Source organism: Paramormyrops kingsleyae, chromosome 8, assembly GCF_048594095.1.
Source record: "Paramormyrops kingsleyae isolate MSU_618 chromosome 8, PKINGS_0.4, whole genome shotgun sequence".
In the NCBI taxonomy this organism is placed as follows: Eukaryota; Metazoa; Chordata; class Actinopteri; order Osteoglossiformes; family Mormyridae; genus Paramormyrops; species Paramormyrops kingsleyae.
In genome coordinates, this window is record NC_132804.1 from 26765325 (window position 1) to 26786768 (window position 21444).

Below are 21444 nucleotides of genomic sequence, written 5' to 3' on the forward strand. Positions count from 1 at the left end.
AAAAATCCCTGTATAGAAGTAGGCGAGTCTAAACATACCAGGTCTGCATGAAGGTGTTTGGAGTAACCTCAGCTCTGGAGTGTTGTGCATGGACCAAGTGCTGAGTGGCTGTCCGACTTCTGCTTGCAGGTGAGGCGGCTCTGAGGGGCGACCCCAGGATGCAGCCGGTATCCATGTCGTCGGCCATCACCAACCACAGGACCGGGCCTCCTCCTATCAGCCCCAGCAAGAGGAAGCACAGCGGGGACCAAGTGGACAACGACATTGACTGCGACAATGAGCATGTGGCAAAGATGAGCCGGCTGTTTGTGGCACAGCTGTAAGTGCGACATGTAACTTCTGACTTTATTATATGACATATGCCCCAACATTGTGCTCTGTGCTGCCTGGGATAGGCTCAAGCCCCACAACCCTGACCAGGATAAGTGGTTAGAATATGGATGGATTATAGAAGGCTATATTTGCTAAATGACATGTGGGTCTATTGGACCCCTGGTTTCAAACCATGCTAATTTATCCAGTATAGCATGCAGAGTACGACGTTTACTGCTGAAGTTATGTTTCTACAAGGCTACAAAGAGATGTCCTTCTTGCATGCAGTGAGAAATAAATACCCTCATTTATTAGGTGTGTGTGTGTATGCCAGGGGTACTTCTGCTAAAAGCTTATCATGGTTTGGAGCAGTCTGCCGGTTGGCATGGAGCTACGGCCCAGAATTCCTTGCATTCCAGGCCTGTGATTGGAGCACATGGCACGTCTGAGGCAGCCGCTGCTGGGGCCCTCGCGTTCCACGCATTCCTGCCTGCACGGAGTGACTTGTGTTCGATCATGGGACTGCAGACATGGCTATTTATCGTCAAATAACTCATGCCAGTGTCAGGCAGAGCCTGGCCTGGAATGTTTCATGACCTGCTGGGACTTGGGCGCTTAAGGGAGACTAGGGGACCCGGCCAGACCAATTTCCGGGTGGGGGGGATATATGGGATCCTTTTCAATCAAAATAGAAACTTCCCCCATAAAATGGACAGCCATCGTTTCTGAGTAGATGGCCCTCGGGACTTATTTATTGACAATTTTAAGTTTTATGTGTTTTTTTTGTACTTTTTTTTTTGTAAGGTGTAAACCTTATAATAACCTATACATTTTAAATATAAACATTTTAAATATGCACTTCAAAGCTATTCGCAGAAAGGACTGTTTGGTCACATTTAGTTATAGCTTTTAGCAGGGAGCAGGGCAGTTGAAGGGGGTTCATTCCATTTTTGGCATATGGTTTGTGGGAGGTGAGGGTCATGTGATTTTGAGTGGAGTGGGCCACGGGACAAAGAAAGTCCAAACAGGCATTTGGACCATGGCACGCATCTAGCCAAGCTTTGTCAGCACATGCATAAATATCATTTTCAAAAAAAGGTCATGATTATTCCTCCCCCCCACGTTCTTTCCATTGTGGTTTCTCCCACTGTCCCTGCATCCCATAAAAAGTCAAGAGAGCGCGTGGTCTCTGTGATGCCACTCAAAATGGATGTGCCATACTGTCAACTTTTGCATTGTGGCGTGTGGTTTCGTAGCGCATTAATTTCTGAAGAAAATAAGTGGCCTTTGACAGCCACGTAAACGCAGTTTAGAAGTGGTTCATTGTACAGTCTGCCATGCCCACTCGTGTGTAAGCAGTGTCCAAATGAAAAAAACGTAGGCTTTGGTAAGAACGGAAGCTGCTCTGGATAAACGCGGTTTGTCTGCTTTCAGCTGAGGTCGCTAACAGTTCTTGCAACAATAGCAGTTCACTGTGATTTGCAAGTGACTTTTTTTTTTTTTTTAGGAGTAAATGAATAATGTATATATTTTCTGACCTTGCGGTCCTATATAAAACAAAGGGAAATAAAAACAAACCTTTATTTTAAAACCGAGCTCCTCTTGGAATAGTTGAGGACCTCTAGTTTACTTTCTTGAGCTATCTTCCTAAGAAGCATGTGATTCTTCTAAATTGAAGTTTGCTGATCTGTTTCCCTACTGTCTTTTTTTTTTCTTTCTTTTAAGTCCCCCTCCCCTTTGCCCACAATAGCTAACTGATATTGGATATCAGTAGTGGCCCTGTCGGAAGTTTGCCGTTTGTCGTAGGTAAACTCAGTTGCTCTTCAGATCCCGCTTCTCCTGATGAAGTTTAACCCCGTGACTCTATATGTTTGCTCTGTGGAAAACTGTCCCCGAATCAGCTGTTAAATTTTTTGCCATCTCAGACAGGTGAAAGTAAAATGCATGGAAGCATTTAAATCATGTTGTATTCAGATTAACCCGATGCTGTGTGAGTGGACTGGTTTGGTTTAGCTTGCTCAGGTTTTTTTTTTTTTTAATGAACCTAACAAAAGCCAAGTCTCTGGTTGCTCTGGGCGTTTTGTGCTCTTCTCGTCAGGCAGGGGCCATTTTCTCATTTTCACAGTTGAGCTGAAAACAAAAGCCTCCTTATCCTGTCGGCTCACTGCACGCTGGAAGCCTGCACTGGCCCGTCTCCCTGCAGCGCCCCCGCCCCTGCCAGCCCCCCCCACCCCATCCCTGCCGTAAAAGTCTCGCTGCATCAGCGTGATCCTCCCTCTCCTGCAAGGCTGCCTCCTGCGGATGCCTCTGTTGCCAGAAAAACGCTGGTAGGCAGATGGCTTTAGTGAGAGCGCCTTGCTGCAGTAAGAGTCCCTCGCTGTGGTCTGGGAGTTTACTGCATTAAGAGTCTCCTTCTGGCTGTGGTTTTGGAGGCCCTCGGTTCAGGAGCCCTGTGCTGGGAACCTCTAGAGCAGCCTGTTCTCACAGTTAGGCCTGAGGAGAACAAGCTGGGCCAGGGTGGCCAGATCTGGTGAAATCACTCAGCGTGTGGTTGTTTAACGTACTGTGCTTGCCGAGAGCTGCTCTTCTACTCGCTACATGCTTATTTAGTACTTTTATTCCCCTTTGGCTGACAAAATAAATGCAGCATTAGTCTTCTGCAGTCATGTATAGTCAATGCAATTAATTAATCTGTCAGTTTTTAAATTTTTTTATTTTATGAAGATGTTGGGCACCTTGCAGTTAAGCATCCCTTACTGTTTTTAGCAATTCAGGCCCTCAAATCAGCTGTCTCTTAGAGCAAAAGAGCAATTCATTTAAGATTACAAATAACCGCTTAATCCGAACACCACATTTGTTTGTTTGGATGCTGCTATATGAATGTTGTCCAGACTTCTGCTGGTGTATGGTGTCATTGTGCCTTCAGCAGTATTGGACAGTAAATCAGACAAGCTTGTTCTGAAGGCAAATATGATGAGTTGGTCTGCTGCTTTGACTTTAAGATATGTTTTTTTTTGTTGATTTTTTTTTTTTTTTTTTTAGAGTAAGTTGTTTTGAGTTAATAATGAACTCCTGCTTTTGTTTTGGGAGTTCAGCAAATGTGTTTGGAAGGTAGCACAATGAAATAATCCTTGGCAGACTGAATTTCCTGTCTGCAGTGATATCATTTGTGTGTTCAGTCCTTTCTTGTGTGGTGTTTGGCTTTGACCAAGTTTGTTCAAATTATGTGGGATCTTCAAAAAACTTTAGTTGATGATCTAAAGCATGATGAGACTGGAAAGGGCTCTTTAGGCAAGATGGGTAAAAGAGGTGAATCTGGATGGAACACCTAGATCAGTCAACGTGCGGTTGCTAGGGGACTCTCAGCACAAGGCCAAGTTTGTATTCTGCGGTCTTCCCTTCCCTTTCTTCATCTCTCCCAGATGTTTCCTGTATCTCTCCAGCCGAGGCTCAGACGACTTTAAGAAGCGAGGGGGGAAGGGGCAGGATTTGCCGTACTGAAGCTGTAATGGAATACAATTTAGACAAGGCACAAGTTATTACCTCAAGGACAAAGCAGGTCTGTTGAGCACTGTGGTATTCATACATGCTGCCCTTCCATCGTGTTTGTTTGGCATATCATTTCAGAATAATGAATCTCAGGCTTACAATGAACAGAAATAAAACCCCTGGGCTGTTTGGCCTGTGCTTCACCTGCTCTTGTCTTACTCACCACCAGTCACATGGATTACTTACTGGAGGATGAATCTTAAGGGAGGGGACAGTACAGTATGAACAACGTAAGACTAGCAGGCTGAAATCTCATCTTGCTCACAGTGTGGGTTTGTTGTGATTCTAAAATTAATCCATGTTCCTAAACAGTTCTGAGATGCCGCTGCAAATCACACATTACAAAAAAAAATAAAATAATTAGAAGAGGCAGCCAATTGAGGAAGGACCAACCTTTGGTGCTCTAAAGCATGTTTTTGGCTAGATTTCAGTGTCTTTTTGCCATTTGAGTGTTTTATCTTATGTTGTGACTGTATGTTTGCACCTTTGCACCTGTTTATTAGCACACAGAGGTCCAAGGTTACTGCGCTTTTATTTTGAAGGGATGCACAGCCTGTCCTGACCCCCCCCACCCCCACTTCTGCCTTGTATTTTTGCTAAAACAGGACAGCCTGCCAAGTCTGATGGCTGTAGGCTGACTTCTGGGAGGATTCTGGGACTTAAAGCTTTCTGGTTACAATTAACTTTAGGTTAGCACCAACCCACATCCTCAGTCTGTTATGGCAACACCCCTCATTCTTAACTTTGCCGGGAATTTTAGTGAAGCCGTTTTATATACGCATCAGTTGAATAGACGTCATTTACAGAAAGGGATTGTTCTTCCTTCTTACTTACGTAAGTTATCCAATGTCTTTTGGCCAAAAAAAATAGCGTAGATTATAAATAGTGTAGATGTTTTGGAACTGAACACCTTTGCAGTCTTAATGGCATATTACGTAGTTTTGAATGAACTTTTAGCGGGGTTTTCAGATGGTTTTTAGAAATGGGGAAGCTTTTTTTCAGTGCCGTAAAAGTTAGTGCACTTGTTTTGACATTAATATCTCATTTTAACGTGAGAGGGGGTGGATCTGGAATATGAAAATAATTTGTGTAGTCACCCTGTGTAATTTGGCAATAGCGTTGTCAGTCTTTTAAAACCACAAGACATTAGTTATAAATAAACATACAAATAAGTAAGAAACTGCAGTTTTTGAAAATAAATCGTATTACTTTTATAGCTGTAACTTTCTCCATAGTTAAATCAGCTTATAAAGGCCTCATCTAAACCTCAAGCATTGCAAAAATAACATGCCAGAGTAGGTATACTTGGCTCATGATTTCAAGTAAGCTGTTATATACCTAGTATTTTGCATTTACCTTCCCCACCACTTTTTAGACTAATCAAGATCCAGAGAATGCACTCTGGGGAGAAAAACAGACCTAACTTTTGTCTTGCACTGAATTGGCGTGTTCTGACTGGTCCTGAGAGCTTAAGTAGGTTAACACGACAGAAAAATAAGAGAGACATTTGTGCTTGACAGTGGGGGCAGTGGTGATCGTGGGGTTACCTCAGACTGTTTACATTTCTTGTATTTTCATATGGTGTGGGGGAGTGTTTATTGGCGAGGGGGAAGCTTGCTTTGTTGTTAGGATGTTTATTTTGTCCTGGGCACACATTATGCAGCTCTCTCTACTTGTGTTTTGTTTTGTTTGTATGTTGGCATTTGCTTAGCACTGATAGGGAGTATAATTAATTCAGTCTATGGATTTAACATACTCTCTTGACAACTCCCATGTATAATGGTGCATGTGATACAAGGGAAGGTTTTGTCCATTCGTGGCTGTAAGGGAGTGACAGCTTGACCCCCATCTGGGGCGTTCTAGCAGTCTTCTCCAGGAAGTTTGAGCATAAGCGCCCCTAGCAAGCAGACAGATTGCAGCTGACTGTTTGAAATAATGGAGTTAATGCAAGAGAGGGTGGCGGTAGGCACAGGAGAATGGCCTCCAGCGTAGTGCTAGCCTGGGCCGCCAGCCGGCGTGTCCGCTCTCCTGCCCGCCCGGTGAACGCTTCCGGAGGATGGAATCATGTGCCCCACGTTTCCCTTGCCAGTCTGGTTGCCTAGCAACAGATTATTCCTAGTGCCAGAGCTGGCAGGCCCCAGTGTTGCAAATTGAGCCGTTTTCTCTCCCACCCAAAGACACGTTTATTGGTGGGATGACACCGCGTGCGGGCGGGCGGGCGTGCGTGTGGGTGTGTACGCGCGCGTGCGACCTTTCTGTCATTCCTCCAACTCAGATTACCGTGACCGGGATTTGGTTTACAGCACGTGTAGTATCTGTTAATAAACTTAGAACCCTAGGGTTTGCGGTGACTTCCTTCACCGGCTCAGTGGTTTAATTCATGCAGCTTACTCAGAGATGAAGAAGACTGTGGCACCATGTTCAACGATCGACATCTTGACCTCGTGTGACGGTCGACCAAAGAGGCATGGGCTCCGGCCTACAGGCAGTGCACACAGGTCAGCCTCAGATAATCAGATCCCACGTGGGCTTTGCCACCGTTTCACCTACACAGGGTTCTTTGTGTTGCACTGTGGCGATGGGATGCGGCTTTTAGAGAACATAGGTCCTCCTCTTGTTCCAAGGCAGGACCCAGAGGTCCATTGTCCAGCCCCTGCGATGTTGGCTGGCCCAGAAGACGAGTCTTCCTGGAAAGATCCAGAATGGCCTCTGACTATGTTTTTACTGGAGCACCTTTAGGGTCGATCATTGTTTAGGGTTGAATGTTTATTTCATTGCGGCTTGTGAAAGAATATACTCTGCTGGGGCTGCTTTCCCCAAATTCGCCTGCTTTAATCCAAGGTTCCCATTGCCCATCCGCTAACGGGCTTATCAGCCCGTATTCAGTGATTGCACATGCCCCTGTTAACGCAGCGCGGCGTGTTTACGAACCCGCTGAGGCAGCCCTGTCTGAGCTTGTACCCCACCTAATGCACACGGCCTTCACCTACCTTTGTGTCCTGCAGAGGGAAGCCAACCAATGGCGATTTCCGCAAGGACCCCCGGGATCGCAGCCGCAGCCCCGTGGAGCGCGCCACCATGCCGCATCTGAGTTTCCATGGAAACGTCTACAGCCACTTGTCCGGCCTGGGAATGGACCAGCCCCTTGCACTGACCAAAAACAACGTGGACGCCGTCCGTACTGTGGCCGTTCCGCCCGCCGTGGCTGCAGTGGAGCGTCAGCAGGTAAACCATGACCGCGCTGTGATCCTGCGAGTGTGGTCAGGATTCTAGGGGACACTTCATAACTTCCCTCATTTTAGGGAGTAAGGCTAGTGTTTATCAATGCTGCCCTTCAGTTTATTTCTAAGCTTGGGAATAGGAATGCCAGTCTTACTAGCCTCAGCATCCTGATTTGATCAATTTCATTTTCTCCTTCAGAGATTTTGCACTTTATGTTTAAGTCGTCCACAGCAAACGGTCCATCTGACAGTCTGCCCCCTGTGCTGTTTCAGAACCGCCCCTCGGTCATCACCTGTGCCTCTGCTAACAACCGCAACTGTAACCTGTCGCACTGCCCCGCCACTCACACCAGCTGCTCGTCCAGCATGCTGCTGAACTACCGAAGGCCGCCCAACAGTGAGTCCCAACATCCGGCACTTCGAATCCTTACCGGGGAGTCCCTCTATGCTCCTACATGTGGAAAAATCTGGCAACCTGAACTGCCTTTACGGGAAGAAGGTAGTTTGGGTTTCTGTGCTTTTTCAGCTTTTCTCGTAACCGTTGTGCATGTCTTGGAGGCCTCAAGACCCAGTAGCCAGTGGGGATTTTTGGACTTCTGGTCCAGGGTCACGGGGTGAAGTCATTTTGATTCCCCGCAGGGCTAGCTGTGCACAAAGCCGCTCTTATTCTGTCCACCTGCTTTAAGAGCGAAATTCCATATTACCAAGCGTATTAAATGATCAGAGCAACAGGTAGTGATTCCTGGCTGTCTTTTGTAGTCTTCTGCTGAAAGGTGCGTTGTTGTTTAACCCCCCCCCCCCCCCCCTTTGGGGAGGGGGGAACTTATTGTTCTCATGAATACAGTCTGGCAGCCAACTTGTCAAGGTATTATGTAAGGGGGCGGGGGAAGAAATATAATTAATGATGAATAACACGGCATTAGCACAAAGGCCAATTCTGTCTCTTCAGAAAATGCACAGGGGCCGGGTTTTCTTTTCACTAAGGATAGAGGCGTGTGGGTCCGAGAACCAATCTGACAGTAAAGGTTCCCATAAGCTACCCACAAAGACTATCAAACTTTATAAAAGAACTGGAAATAAGACTATAAACAGCTTTAAAAAAAGTGTGGTTTTATTATGCAGCTTAAGGGGAAATAAAGTGGGTCCCTCTGAGATACTCAAGGCTCCATGGAAGAGTGCTGTGCCTTAAAGCTGCTGTTAAAGGCCTCAGAGGAGGGGGGGCCCTCTTGGATGGGCCCCCGGCTTGGCCGTGAGGGAGACGCCCGCCACCCTCATCGGCACACGCGGGGTTTGTGTACTGCTGTGTGTCTGAATGAGGCCCACTAGCTTGTAATTTATCATCATGAAGTAGGGCTGTCAAAATTAACGGGTTAACGCGGATTAATCCATCATCATGATTAATCTGATTAAAATTTTTAACGCAATTAACCCATCTGCAGCGCAGAATGATTCAAAATCCCTGAAATGTCTGTGTCAACCCATTTTGGGCAGTTTTGGTGTGTTCCATTTGCCCTCGGAACTAGTATTCCGAGTCGGATTCCGGAGTTTTGAAGTCAGAAGTAACGACATGCACGGTCCCGTTTCTCGGAGATCTCGGAGCAGCACAGTGGATCCCGAGTTCAGAATCCAAGATGGCTGCGCCTTTTAGCAACAGAAGGGAAAGTTGTAGTTTTACTGTTTAAGTACTACTTCTCATTTGTGGCTCATTAAATCGGTCGCACGCTATACCGTCCAAGTTATCTGTGGATGTGTTGCTACGGAGTTTTATATGTAAAGCACCGCACGTAATGTGTTATCAACTGATATTGCTAACAATGGCAATTAACCGGGCTAGAATTGGACTTCATGGTTAGTTGGATTATTTGTCGGATTTACGGTAGTTCGTGCTAATTGTAAGCGAACGAAGATAAAGACCATTTAAACTGAGGTACCTTAAATCCGACAAGTTGTCCGGCTAAACAAAAAATCTTGCTTTTTGATATGGGTCCATGGTATTGCACTTCTGTGGCAGATGGAATACATCCGACTCATGTTCAAGATGTTCAATAAACATGTTAAGTGCATATATATTCCCTTTTTTCTTGAGTCGGTTTGCTCATGTAAAATTAAATGTGATTAATATAGATTGAAAATGAATGGTATTTAATCGTGATTAATCGAAATTAATCCACAGCAACCCTGTGATTAATCTGATTAAAAATTTTAATCGTTTGACAGCACTATCATGAAGATAGCGGTTCATACACTGGTTCACTGGTAGACCTATGCTGACACTTACACCCCCCACCCCCCCAGCCAACACAGCCTGCGACCCCGTCATCGAGGAGCACTTCCGCCGCAGCCTGGGCAAGAACTACAAGGAACCGGAGCCGGTGACCAACTCGGTGTCCATCACAGGCTCGGTGGACGACCACTTCGCCAAGGCGCTGGGCGAGACCTGGCTGCAGATCAAGGCCAAGGGCAGCAGCTCTGGCAGCAGCCCTGAATCGTCCCCCTCCAGCCACATGGTCAACCACAGCCACTCCCCATCTGTGGCGTCCTGAAGGGCAGCGCATGCCCGTCGCGCCTCCCTCAGCTGAGCTCGGAACAATGCTAGCAGATAGTTGTGTACATAAGGATGGAGAGGGCAGGAGCTTTTGGCCTTTATTTTAACTTTTTATTTTGCGTTTGCATACGTGCTTGGCATTTGCATTATCCAGTGCCCGACGACATGATAAAATAAGCAGGAACTTAATATTAGGAGTTGCATCTCATAGCTTCCTACCACCTGCCTCTGTTACCAAAGAAACCTCTGATGCAAATCTGTCCCACCACCCTCCACCCCCTTAAAGGAAAGCCATTCTCCCAGTGCCTTCCCCTCACCGGCCGTTAGTCTCCTCCCACCCACATACTCGCCCCATCCACCCATTTGTTTAGTAGTTGGATGTCTCAAAATCTCAAAAATTCCCAGGCTGCATTGCACTATTGGGCCAAGGGTTTGAGGCTGCCCATCTGCCTCGCATCACATAGCTGGCCTTGTGTTCGGTGGGCAAACTGCCCACAGTTGTGGTAAAGCTGGTCACATTCTGTTACATCCTGGCAAATTGGGGCTGGTGGCGGGCCTTGGCCTCTGACTGCTAGGTTCTGCCTCTGTATTATCCCCACATCAGCTGGTGCTGTCAACTCGACTGCATCACTCTGAAAATGGGCATTTTATAGTTACATATTTTTTTTGTCTCTCCCCCCACCACCCCCAAGCACTGTGGTTTGCATAGATAAGTTTGGAAAGGTAAAATAGTGCTTACTGATGCATGTTTTAAATAGCTGGTATCTATTAATGTATAGACATTTCAATCTTAATACTATTAGCCTTTCCTCAGATTTAGTTTATTTTTGTCAGTAACAGTCCTAGATATACTTACTGCTGGTACAGTTGTACTCTATATATATATATATATATATATATATATATATATATATATATATATATATATATATATATATATATATATATATATATATATATATATATATATATAATTTTTTTTTTTTTTTGTCTTTGATATCCATTATGGTAGATGCCAGCGACAGAGGATAGCCTCCGGAAAGGCCTACTATACATAAACAAGTCAATGTAATGTTAATCCGTGGTACAGGATGCTATAGCTTTTTTTTTGCATGACTGAATAAGAGAAATACTTACTCAGCTGTAGACTGGTTGACCCTGAGTGTCGACCATCTCCCTAATTTTTTTTTGTTCCATCTACTCTAAACAACTTTGCATGTAGCAAATGGCTGCAATTTTATTTAATTTTTTTACTTCCCAACCTGTATCAACGCAACGTACATTCCTCCTATAGGGAACTTTGTACAGGTGTTATCCCCCCCCCCATAATACCTACTAACTGAAAACTAAGAGGGTAACATGGAAGTGGAGCCTAGTGCGGTTTGGGTGAAAGCGTGTCTGCCTCGTCCGGAAGTCATGCGCTCGTACATTCCATCACCTGTCCCTCGTCGGACTCATTAAGCCATGGAGAAATTGACCGGCTCGCTGCTAGATAGTTCGTTTGATATCTGGATACAGGTTTAAACAGAATTAGTTCTCACTTTCTGGAAACCCTTTTAAGATGAAAAAGAGAAGCTAAAGTCAATTTTAGGCTCCTGAATATGATCCCACCATTGTCATGTATCCATTTCACTACCAGTTCAGTAGGTAGGACATTCTTTCTGCTTGGCATACAATACCCTACACACTGTAGGAAAATCACTTAATAAAAAACTTTTTTTATATAGGTAACTATAAGACCATCATTACGCTGTGCGTAACGAATGTACAGAGAAAAAAATCGTAGGTATTTTTTGAGGAACAATTAATTTGTTAATGATATGTAGCTATTTAATTTTCCCTATCCTTTATTGTAATCATGCATTTTTTTCAAGAAAAAGTTGATCTTTTTTGTTTGTAGAGTTGTCTGTTTTAAGGTTTTAAAAAGTGCAGGAACACAGTTATTCTTTAAACACTGCGTTAATATAGCCACTCATTTGTAATTGCTGAAAGGCTACTGAGCGGTTTCAGAGCAGTACAGAGCACAGATAATGAGATCTGGTGTTTGTCAGTCGTCAGAACAAGTGTTCATTTTGATAATGACGGACCTGAGATGGGCGTCCACACCGTTCAGGTCCAGTACAGTGCTGAAAACATGACCATATTTAAATAGATCAGCGGAAGACTTGCTGTGCTTCCAGATTTTTTATTTTTTTTTAACCATTTATTCACTTGGAATCAGCATCAATGGTGGACTTCTAGATGCTCAAAATGGTTTGTAAATCTGTATTATACCCTTGTTTCGTGGCCTTGTGCAAAAAAAGGTTCTGGCAGGCCACCTTTTTGTACTTAAAAGTAGCCTTAAAGAACAATAAAGTGCTCTTAAATCACTGTGCCGTGTGCAATTTCTTTCCTACCCGTTGTATTTATAACGCACAACATTGGATCCCTGGCCTGTTAACAATCACTTCTAGGCTTTTGGCAGGTTAAGCTACAGATGAAAGTTAAATGTGGCTTATTTTAATGTTGCCATGTGGGTGTATGTCAGCTTGTGGAAAATGTCTGCTCAAAGGGACCAGTTCATAAACAACTTAGTGTTTTTTTTGTTTTTTTTTTTTGCAGGTGGGGGGGGGGTCAGGTCTCATGGTATGGTCTGTAAAAAATATGAGGAAACCACTACAACTAGAGAGCATTGTCACATTGAGGTCTACAGTCATGGTAAATCATGACTATCAGTAGGCAATTTCTCTGTAGTGTGAATGAAATTCACATGAAATAGGAATGGCTTTAATAAATGAACAGAGATGTCCAGTTTTTAATGAAGCAGTATGACATTTTAGGTAGGCACACTTTTCTTGCGCTGACCAAGTTGCATTTTGTTGTTCATTCTTATCACCAACCAATATCCGAATAAAGTCCTGGTGCAGATCTGAGTGGGCCTTTCCTGAGCAGCACCGGGCCGTTGGGTCGAGCGCCTCCCTTCCGCAGAGTCAAACGCTGGTCGGAGCTGTAAAGGACGCTCTCACTTCCCTCTATGCTCCCTGCGTGGCCCTAAACGCTTTCGTCATCACTCATGTCCCAGATCTAGGCAGAAGAAGTGAAAAGGAGCACATTAATCATACATCTTAAACGCAGGTCTCCCTGTTAGCATGCGGCATGCTCATTTCCAACATCGTCCGTCTGACTCTAGTTTCCACTGTCAAAAACAAGAAAAATAAAGATGCCAAAATACATAGAAAATAAACATTGAAAGCAACCTTTTCATTAAAAAATATGAATGTGAGGACAGACCCCACTGTCGTCAGCACAATCTGTACAACGCCTATGGTCCTTGGACACTGAATTAAACTCCACACTGGAAAAATAAAACAAGCTCATCTCAATGGTGCTGCCATTGATACCTGGTTACTTGCTCATGTAGGTAAAGAAGGCCATTCAACTCTGCGTTTCTCTTTGCTGTATATAATGCCCATTAAAGTATTTTATCGCAGGCTTGTCCTGATAGACAATGTACATTTGCCCATGAGAACCAGCTACTCTGCCGGAGAGGCTTCTGGACTGGAATGGTACATTTTGTAAAAGGATCGCTTACAAAATCCCTTTCTGGGCGCAGCTGTTAGCCCTGCTGCCGACAGAACATTTCGGATGTGGGTTTGGGACGGCGCAGGAGCGAGTGAATTCATACACATAATGATCAAATGACAACCTCAAATCCAGCAGCCCAATACTTTAGCCACAGTCATAATGTGCCGTTATTTACACGATACTGCTAATCATGTATTTTCCCATCGTTTGCATACATTTTCCATAACCCATAGTGTATAAACAGAACTCCATAGTCTCATCAGAAAAGCATTGTTGTCACTGTATCCATTTGACCACATTGTCTATCCCGAGGTGTCAGTCCAGCGCTGAGCAGTGTGACAGTTACTGAATTGCAAATCAGCCATTACTTTGGTTTGGGTAATAAATTAGAGACTGCTGGGTATGTCCTTGTGCATCTATGACACGTTCTGACCAATATTTAGGCAGCAGATCAGGCTCTGCCCCCACTAGCTCACCCTGTACAATTCACATGCTAATTGGCATTGACGATCAGACAAACTGCAAATGGAAAACAGACAATTGCTGGAACCCAGTCAGAGTCAATGCCGTTCCTGTTCTCTTATCCCTGAGATTCGTGGGTGGTGGTAAGGGGGGGGCGTACTTCCTGAATGTGGGCGGCCTGCCTCTGATCAACAGCCTTTCCATAGGAAGTGGCCACATTGTGTGCACCCCCCCCAAATCCCACTGAGCAAACACTGGTTTTGATAGACCCCCGGAATCCATGTGTTTCACTTCTTCCTGCAGGGGGCAGCGCTGGCACCTCCTAGAAGTATAATGCATCTTTGCTGCTCTTACGGTACGAGTGTTGGGCATTGGGGATAATGGGTAGTTATTTGGAAAACTATTCAGTGTTTTGCCATGTGGTGAACTATGGTTCACTCGACTTCATACCTAAAATCACCGTACTAAAGCCATTATTAAGTACAAGTCCTTCACCTGGTGCTCCGGGTACAAACCAGCTGCAAAGCAAACGCTAACCCAGAAACCCAAACACACCGATCCCGCTTATCTGATATAAGGCCTGCACTCTGCTGTTTGATTATACATTGCTCATGCAGACAAATTAATGTGATGGCTTTAAATAGATTCAATACATTTCAATTAAAAATCACCACACCAGCAAAAAGTAAACATCATTAACAAAAAGTTAAAGTGCTTCACCCCTCCGCTTCCCCATGTCTGTTTTCTATGGTTTGCTATCCCCGTGGATTAATTTTCCAAAAAAAAAAAAAAAATGCCCAGAAGTTTAAGAAAACCTACTCTTATTTTATTGGTTTGAGTTATCATTTGTACATTAAACAGGAAAAAGTTAAAGTCCAGACTAAATTATTAGTCAAACCAATGCCTGAATTAAAATTTTATACTCATATAAGAAGCCTCCATCTACAGGCAATTAGACTTTTGATTTTTGAGGAAAAAGGTCAGGTTCCAGCATGGAACTTTAATGCCCAGTTTGAACACCAAAGGCTTACAAAGCAAAGACAGAATATAGTCCCCGAAATTCGCAGATTATGTCAGGGTACACAATACACACAATCTCACCAATGGATATAAATAGTTTTGCATTAAATATGCAAACTTATATTTGTTTGGATGATGATACAAGAACCATTCTGGAAGTCAAAAACCACTGATTAAAATATCTTATCTATAAAATAGATATAAAATATCTAACAGCATCACTAAAAAGTATGTGACATCATAGGGCAACCCCCCTCCTCCGTGTTTTTGGCAAGATTACCATGCTTTCTTTTTCAAGAGACATTCATACTATAATTATATATATCATCATTGAAATTGCAGCTTAGCCTGCGGTCCTTTTAAACTATTCTGGTAATGCATAAAGAATTAATACATATAACCGTTTTGTTTCCAGCTTAATATAGAGCAGATATCAGAATTCTCTCCACTGTTTCAGATATCAGCTTTTCGTTTCAGGATGTTTGAAGCGACTGATTTTGACATTTGCAGAGGGCAACAGGTGCAGATCTCTGCATGCAAAAATGAATGATCCTGTTATCCAGAGGAGAGCACATGTCCCTTCTAAAGAGAACCAGCCCAGAGCGTGATGCTGCCACTGTGGTGCTTGACATTAGATATAGGCCTGGCTTCAGAGAACCCACTACTTAGAAATGAGCTTGTCCCCCAACATGACATCTTTACAGCTTTAGGAAGGCTGAGATTCTTCTTAAATTTCATGTTTCTCATCTGAGAATTGTGCAGCGCATGCATAATTGTTGCTATGTGAATGGAGTGCTGTGAGACCCTGCAGCACCTAAGGTAGCCATTGGCCTCTTAGTAGTCTCCTTAGGAAGCTTCCTCCCCGTACAGTCACACCTGGTACATCTTGGTGGTTTCAGATAACCTCCAACTATTTCTGTCAACTATTTTCTTCACAGCTTTCAGCGATATGTTTATGGCCGCTGAAATCTTTTTACGACCCCCTAGATTTGCAGGTTTCAACAAGAAGATCTCGTCACCTCATTGCTCATTGTTTTCTCTAAACAGATGTTCACTGTGCAACAAACAAACCTTCTGGGACTTCCCTCAGTAACCAAGTACAATCCCCACTAAAACGATGCCAACAAAAGTGTTTTGGTTCATCCACTTTCAGGCCCTTTTCAGGAATGTACCCCCCATAACTTTAAAGGTTACCATGGATTAATGAAAGTCAAATTATTTAAATTGGTTTTCATTTCATATTAAGATGACAAAAATTAGACATTTTGAATGGGATTTTGATATACTCCGAGTTAGCATTGCTAAGCCCCATTTTGCTCTTCGTCCTTTTTGATCATATTGTTAATTTTGATCCAGCATTTCTTTCTGTATTTCCGGGACAGCAGAATCAGGAATTATTTACATGCTTCTAAAGCACTTAGTGGGATTTTTCTGATTCCATTAGGCCAGATTCGTTCAGTCTTATATTCAGAAAGACTTTTCCAGCCTCTGACCGAAAAAAAATCCATTTCCTGTTGACTGTGGCTCAAAGAAGAAAGTTCTCAGACAGATATTCTGAGGCAGTGGCCTGTGCTGACCCTTCCCCATTCACGATTTCCCAAGGAGCTGATAAGATCCGGCTCAGCTTAGGCACGATTTTGCAATGTGGATGGCAGGCCAACAACCTCCCTTTTTATCCTCACCAAGAACAGACTACTCTTCCACATGAGAGTTACCGTACTAGGAATAAGCAACTGAAGGAAACAGAAATACTGCCCAACCCAGTGAAACAACAGCATTCCCCCCTTAGCAATCATTAAAGATGTGAGCAACAACTCTCTTCAACATCTGAGTCAGTGCCAAAAATAAGCGCTCTTCGAACTCTGTTTGCAAAATGAGCTCTGTTCACATGATCTTTTATTGAGAGTGAGGGAGAATTGCATAACCTGAAACCAGCCAAACAGTTACTACGGTCTCATTGAGGAGACTGCAGATGCTTGGGATTTTTGGTAACCGCGTAATACAGATCACTTCATGCTCATGAGTGGATTTTTCCCCCAAAGCCAAGATTACTGTGCTGTTGGAATTTTTGAACCAGCTAATTTTTGTCTGTAAGTAACAATCTTAGTCACTAAAACGAGTTTAACAGGAAACACAGATTTGGGATTAGGAGAGGACATCTGAGAAAGTTTACTAATTTGTTTGAAGCATGATATAGCAATAGTAAGTAAATGCATCTTTTCTCGTAAAACTGACACACACATTATAAATATATATATATAAAACATTCCGAGACTAGTGGTTTAATTCCCTGTTGCTGCTACCATCAACCACACCCTACACTAACCTCAGTACCTACCAACTACCTCAATAACCAACAAGTAACAGCTACAGTATAGCCACAACTCTTACCAACCTGAACAACAATCATAACAACCAGAGTACTGATTGTTTAATTCTAACAGACCAGGCCAAATTCCTCAATCACTTTGATGTGTTGGTCATATTATAGGATTGGAATCAAGCCTATGATCCCAAAGAGATCATATCCCATGTTGGCTTACTTCCACAACTGGCTAAGAGCTGTAACGAGGGATGTCAGCCTTTTACCCAACGGATAAGCCGCATCCTCGACAACGCTTTTCTATGTCACGCTGAGGTACTTGCTTCTCAGCAAGACAAGTGGGACAGAGACAAAAAGAGGGGGAGCATCCTCAAGTAAACCTGTATGAAAAGACCAATGATCGAGGGAAAAAGGTTCCCACAATGCTTGGAGAGTTCAAGGAAAATCGGTTAAAGTACAAATGAGACACGGAGCCAAGGGACACATGGGAAGGAGGTTCACCGCTTGGAAAGGCTTCACAGAGGGTTCAGGGATGGAGCAGCCAGTGAAAGCCCAAAAAGTCAGAAGGGTAATTCCTGCTTGAACATCATTAAACCTGTCCAAAGCCTGTAACCTCTAGTCATTCATTCAGGAATTACTGCAGGATTCAGCCCTGCGATATCTTGCAGTTAGAGGTGGAAATGGAGCCCAGGAGGTGCTCCTCATCTTGCTTAGCTTTGTAGGTGAAGGCTGGAGACCTGAGGTCTGGCCTAATTAGCAGAGACACGTTCGGTCCCCCTAATTCCTCTTCACTCTGGGCCGTCTTCCCACCGATTACAGTGACTGGCGAATACACGTGACAGTGTCTCGTTGGCCATGAGCCGTCTGGCATCAATAAAATTATGAATTACCACTGAATAAAGATCTTAAACCGAAAAACATTTTACAGACTATATTCACAAAAAAGGGTTTAAATATGCTACTTACATATGCATTTACCAGTGATCCTAGCTGAATTAAAACATAACACTGATCCTGGGACCGACCACAAACACAAACACACACACACACACAAACACAAACACACACACACAAACACACACACACACACACACACACACACACACACACACACACACACACACACACACACACACACACACACACACACACACTCGTCTCCATGATGCGCACTGGTGAAAGGACTGACACCCCACAAGGTCAACAGGAAATGATGACATACTCTTTAAAATCTGCCCTAGAGGACCAGGGTTAGTCATCACTAGTAAATAACTTCTTTCTGAACCATTCATCACACACACATACACACACATCCAACATGAACCCCCACCCCCCGGGTCTGAATCAGCACAGATGGCAACTATTTTGCTTCACTTTCAAGGTCTGCTTGACCTTCTAGCATGTCGAACGGTGACCTTGTGTTTACAAGATATTCTGAGTTGTCTGAATTAGGAGTCGGCACATACCCCTGATCACACACGTGGTGCACATGGGGTGTGTTACGTGGTGCACGTGGAGTGTGTTTTGTGTTACCATGCTGCTCTGCGTGCACCTGCAGTTATGCACAGAGGCGTGCATGTGTGTTCAACCTTTGCTGGGGGGGTTGTGTCAGAGCTGGCGTACCACCTTCCGGGCTCCCTGGGTTTGACAACAGCCCTACATCACTCATGTTCACCAGGCATGTCTGTAGATGGTCCTTTGAATGAGCGACACTGTGGTTAACCAAAGAGGAAGGGGTGTGAGTAAAAAGAAAGCCAAGCAAAGCAGAGCCAGACTGCACAGGTGTGTGGATCTCTCTTTGAGACTGTGTCAACTGGCACCCAGCCCTTTAATCCCCCCCTCATCCTGAAAACGCTTCGCAGTCATCAAGAGGGGGAACAATAGAGTATGAGCGGGAAGTATCACGCATCTAGTCAGCGTGTCTCATTAAGCAAACGATATCAAGTGTGTCGGCGTTGCCGCAAATGATTAAACTTCCCTCCTGTGGACTTTCCTGCCTTTTCCTCTCCACAAAGTCACAATGTCTTTGTTCACGGTGCCAAAACCCTTACAGGAAGGTGACGCTACAGGCTATACTGCGTAAACACCCACGGGGCAACTCAAGTTCCTCCAGGAAGGGCAAGTCCCATCTAGTAGGGGCTGGATGTGGCCGGGACGCCACCGGTACAGGCTGGTCCAAGGCGGCTGATCTCTAGCTACGCCTACCCCCAAGCCCCCCTGACACACAGACAAGGCTGGCATCACTTTCCTGACTGTGTCTCAGGCATTGCATCACAGCCCAAAATTGCCCGAGAGTTAATGGACTCAATCCCCGTCTCTCAACACAAAGTGTACTTTTAAACGCCACAAGCTTCACAAAACAGTATGTGAAGGGGATTCTGGCATCCTTTTAAGTCGCTCCAAGCATCTTCCAACAAAGGGAGGCTTTGTGACGTTTAATGTGCAAGTCCTCAGTTCTGCCGGCCAACTATACATATTCAGTGTGCTCCTGAACAGGGACACAATCTTTGATGGAGATACCACAGTACTGAGGTAGGTGTCTGTAAAAATCCCTCTTCAAAACTGCCTTAATTTCACCTAATTGTGGGGAAAGACAAAAGGCATTAAAGAATAAGAGCACTGAACTTCCCAATAAAGTTGAGAAGTCTTAGCGTTTCTCATTTACAAATAAATGAGCTGGATGGATGTCACCTCATTGAAAGAACATCCTTGTGTTGAATATGTAGCAAATTTTAAATAGCTCTGAATTATGTCATCTGTCGCTGTTCTCCGAAGGCGTGCAACCTACAGAGTTCACCTTCGCAGCCCAGCAGTAGCCATCTTTCTCCACAGCCAAAACAAGACAAGACAAGGCCCCAGCCCTGGGTTGCTGTGCTGATGTGGCCTAAGCGTGAGATCATCCGGTTCGGGCTTTCACCACGTTCTTGAGTGACCGCCGCAGGCCTGCAGAGAACTGGCTATACATCATCGAGGCAGAAGAATAGCAGGAAGGGACGGGCTGGATCCCACTTCCAAAGTTCCATTTCCTCACCGTCACGTGCAGGCCTGATGCAGCCCATCCTCAACAACAGAGCTCAACAAGAATGATCAGAGGAGAACGACCCGCCTCCTAACAATCGATGCAAATCAAGAACCAGTGGTGTTTCCGAAATAAAACCAGCATCTCTATTTGCAACTCATTCACCCAAGAATGATCTGCAGTGTACAGAGGCAACACTTCACATTCAGTCTTGACTCAGATTTTATTCAAACTGAGAATCTTGACTGGAAATGTTTCAGACCAAGTGCCCAATGAATGAATCTTTCCTCAACATACTGTGCTGGATGCAGCTGGACACAACAAACAGTCCACTTTCCAGTAGCTCCGCCTCTAGTGCTCACAGAGACAAGTGGGGTTACGAACTAAAAAAAAGAACGCATGTAGTGTTTCTCTGAAGTGGTTATGGGGAGCCAGGTGTGGATTTCAGGATGCCCGCAGAGCTTCGGTAAAGGCCCGTTAATATTTCTATTGTTTAATGACCTATAATACCATAGTTAAACTTATAAAGTGATAGAAATGTTTCCATTTCTTTCATGGGGTGAGATTTGCACCTGGAGTATCTACAGAGAGACCAGCCATCAGAAGGTGACTACGGGGGGAGAGGGCTTAGTTAGTATTCCGGGCCCATACGGGTCATGTGTTCCTCCCCATAGCAAGTCCTTCGATCCACCCTTGTGCCTCAGCAATTCATGCTGAAATGGAAAGCTTCCAGACCCTTCCGCACCAGTCTGGGATTTTCCCCTTCTCCGGGGCCCCTAATTTACTGACTTGCCCTCGGGTCCAACCCTCCAGCAGCTACTATCTACCAGCCCCCGTCTCTGCCCCAACACAAAGCCGGATCCATCCCACTGGAGGGACGCCGCTTCACACCGCGGCTGAACATCTCCGTATCGCAAACAAACCGAAATCCCATCAGCCGGCCCATGGCTGAGGCTCGGCCTGTGAACAGACGCAAAGATGGACAAAGAGGAACGGCTCCTACAGGCTGTTTCCTTCTACACCGGATCCACACAAATACCAGCTAGAAAAACAAATGCCGCTCTCTCTAGGGTGTGGTAGCCTAGCAGGCTACAGCTGTGGTTTGTTGTTACTCTGGATGGAGGGGTTGCTTGCCTTGACTTGGCTGGATTTTACCCCCCAACCCCCCCGTCTCGCTCTCTCCCAGTGACACATTTCCTGTCCTACATATCAAGCCAAACACATCCAAAGTTATACTCCTCTGTATTCAAACCTCAGCTCAATGTTCACGCAGAAAAGACGCCATGCTTCTGACCTTCCTCATTCGACCAGAATAAATAAAAAGAGATGAAGGCCTAGATCTCTATACGAGGAACCTTCTGCATATCTACTTTGCAGTCTAAGTTTCATCTACTTAGGAAGTACAGCAAGAACCCAAACTCCTGAACAC

At 44.6% G+C, this 21444-nt stretch overlaps 2 protein-coding genes across 12 annotated transcripts in view; one reads left to right on the top strand and one right to left on the bottom strand.

The window, feature by feature from the left end:
• vgll4b (vestigial-like family member 4b) overlaps positions 1–10531 on the top strand; it is a 32266-nt gene extending 21735 nt beyond the window's left edge. For 7 of the 10 annotated variants that reach the window (XM_023799689.2, XM_023799688.2, XM_072715551.1 and 4 more), the window contains 4 exons: positions 130–319; positions 6867–7086; positions 7356–7581; positions 9378–10531. In XM_023799689.2, coding sequence (XP_023655457.1) covers positions 130–319; positions 6867–7086; positions 7356–7581; positions 9378–9625 — 884 coding nt within the window. In that variant the 3' untranslated portion in view covers positions 9626–10531. The remainder of the gene's footprint in view (positions 1–129; positions 320–6866; positions 7087–7355; positions 7582–9377) is intronic. The other 3 variants (XM_023799695.2, XM_023799691.2, XM_023799690.2) reach the window with 1 other exon arrangement.
• A 1857-nt stretch (positions 10532–12388) lies between these two features.
• atg7 (ATG7 autophagy related 7 homolog (S. cerevisiae)) overlaps positions 12389–21444 on the bottom strand; it is a 47138-nt gene continuing 38082 nt past the window's right edge. For both annotated transcript variants that reach the window (XM_023799684.2, XM_072715553.1), the window contains exon 19: positions 12389–12690. In XM_023799684.2, coding sequence (XP_023655452.1) covers positions 12658–12690 — 33 coding nt within the window. In that variant the 3' untranslated portion in view covers positions 12389–12657. The remainder of the gene's footprint in view (positions 12691–21444) is intronic.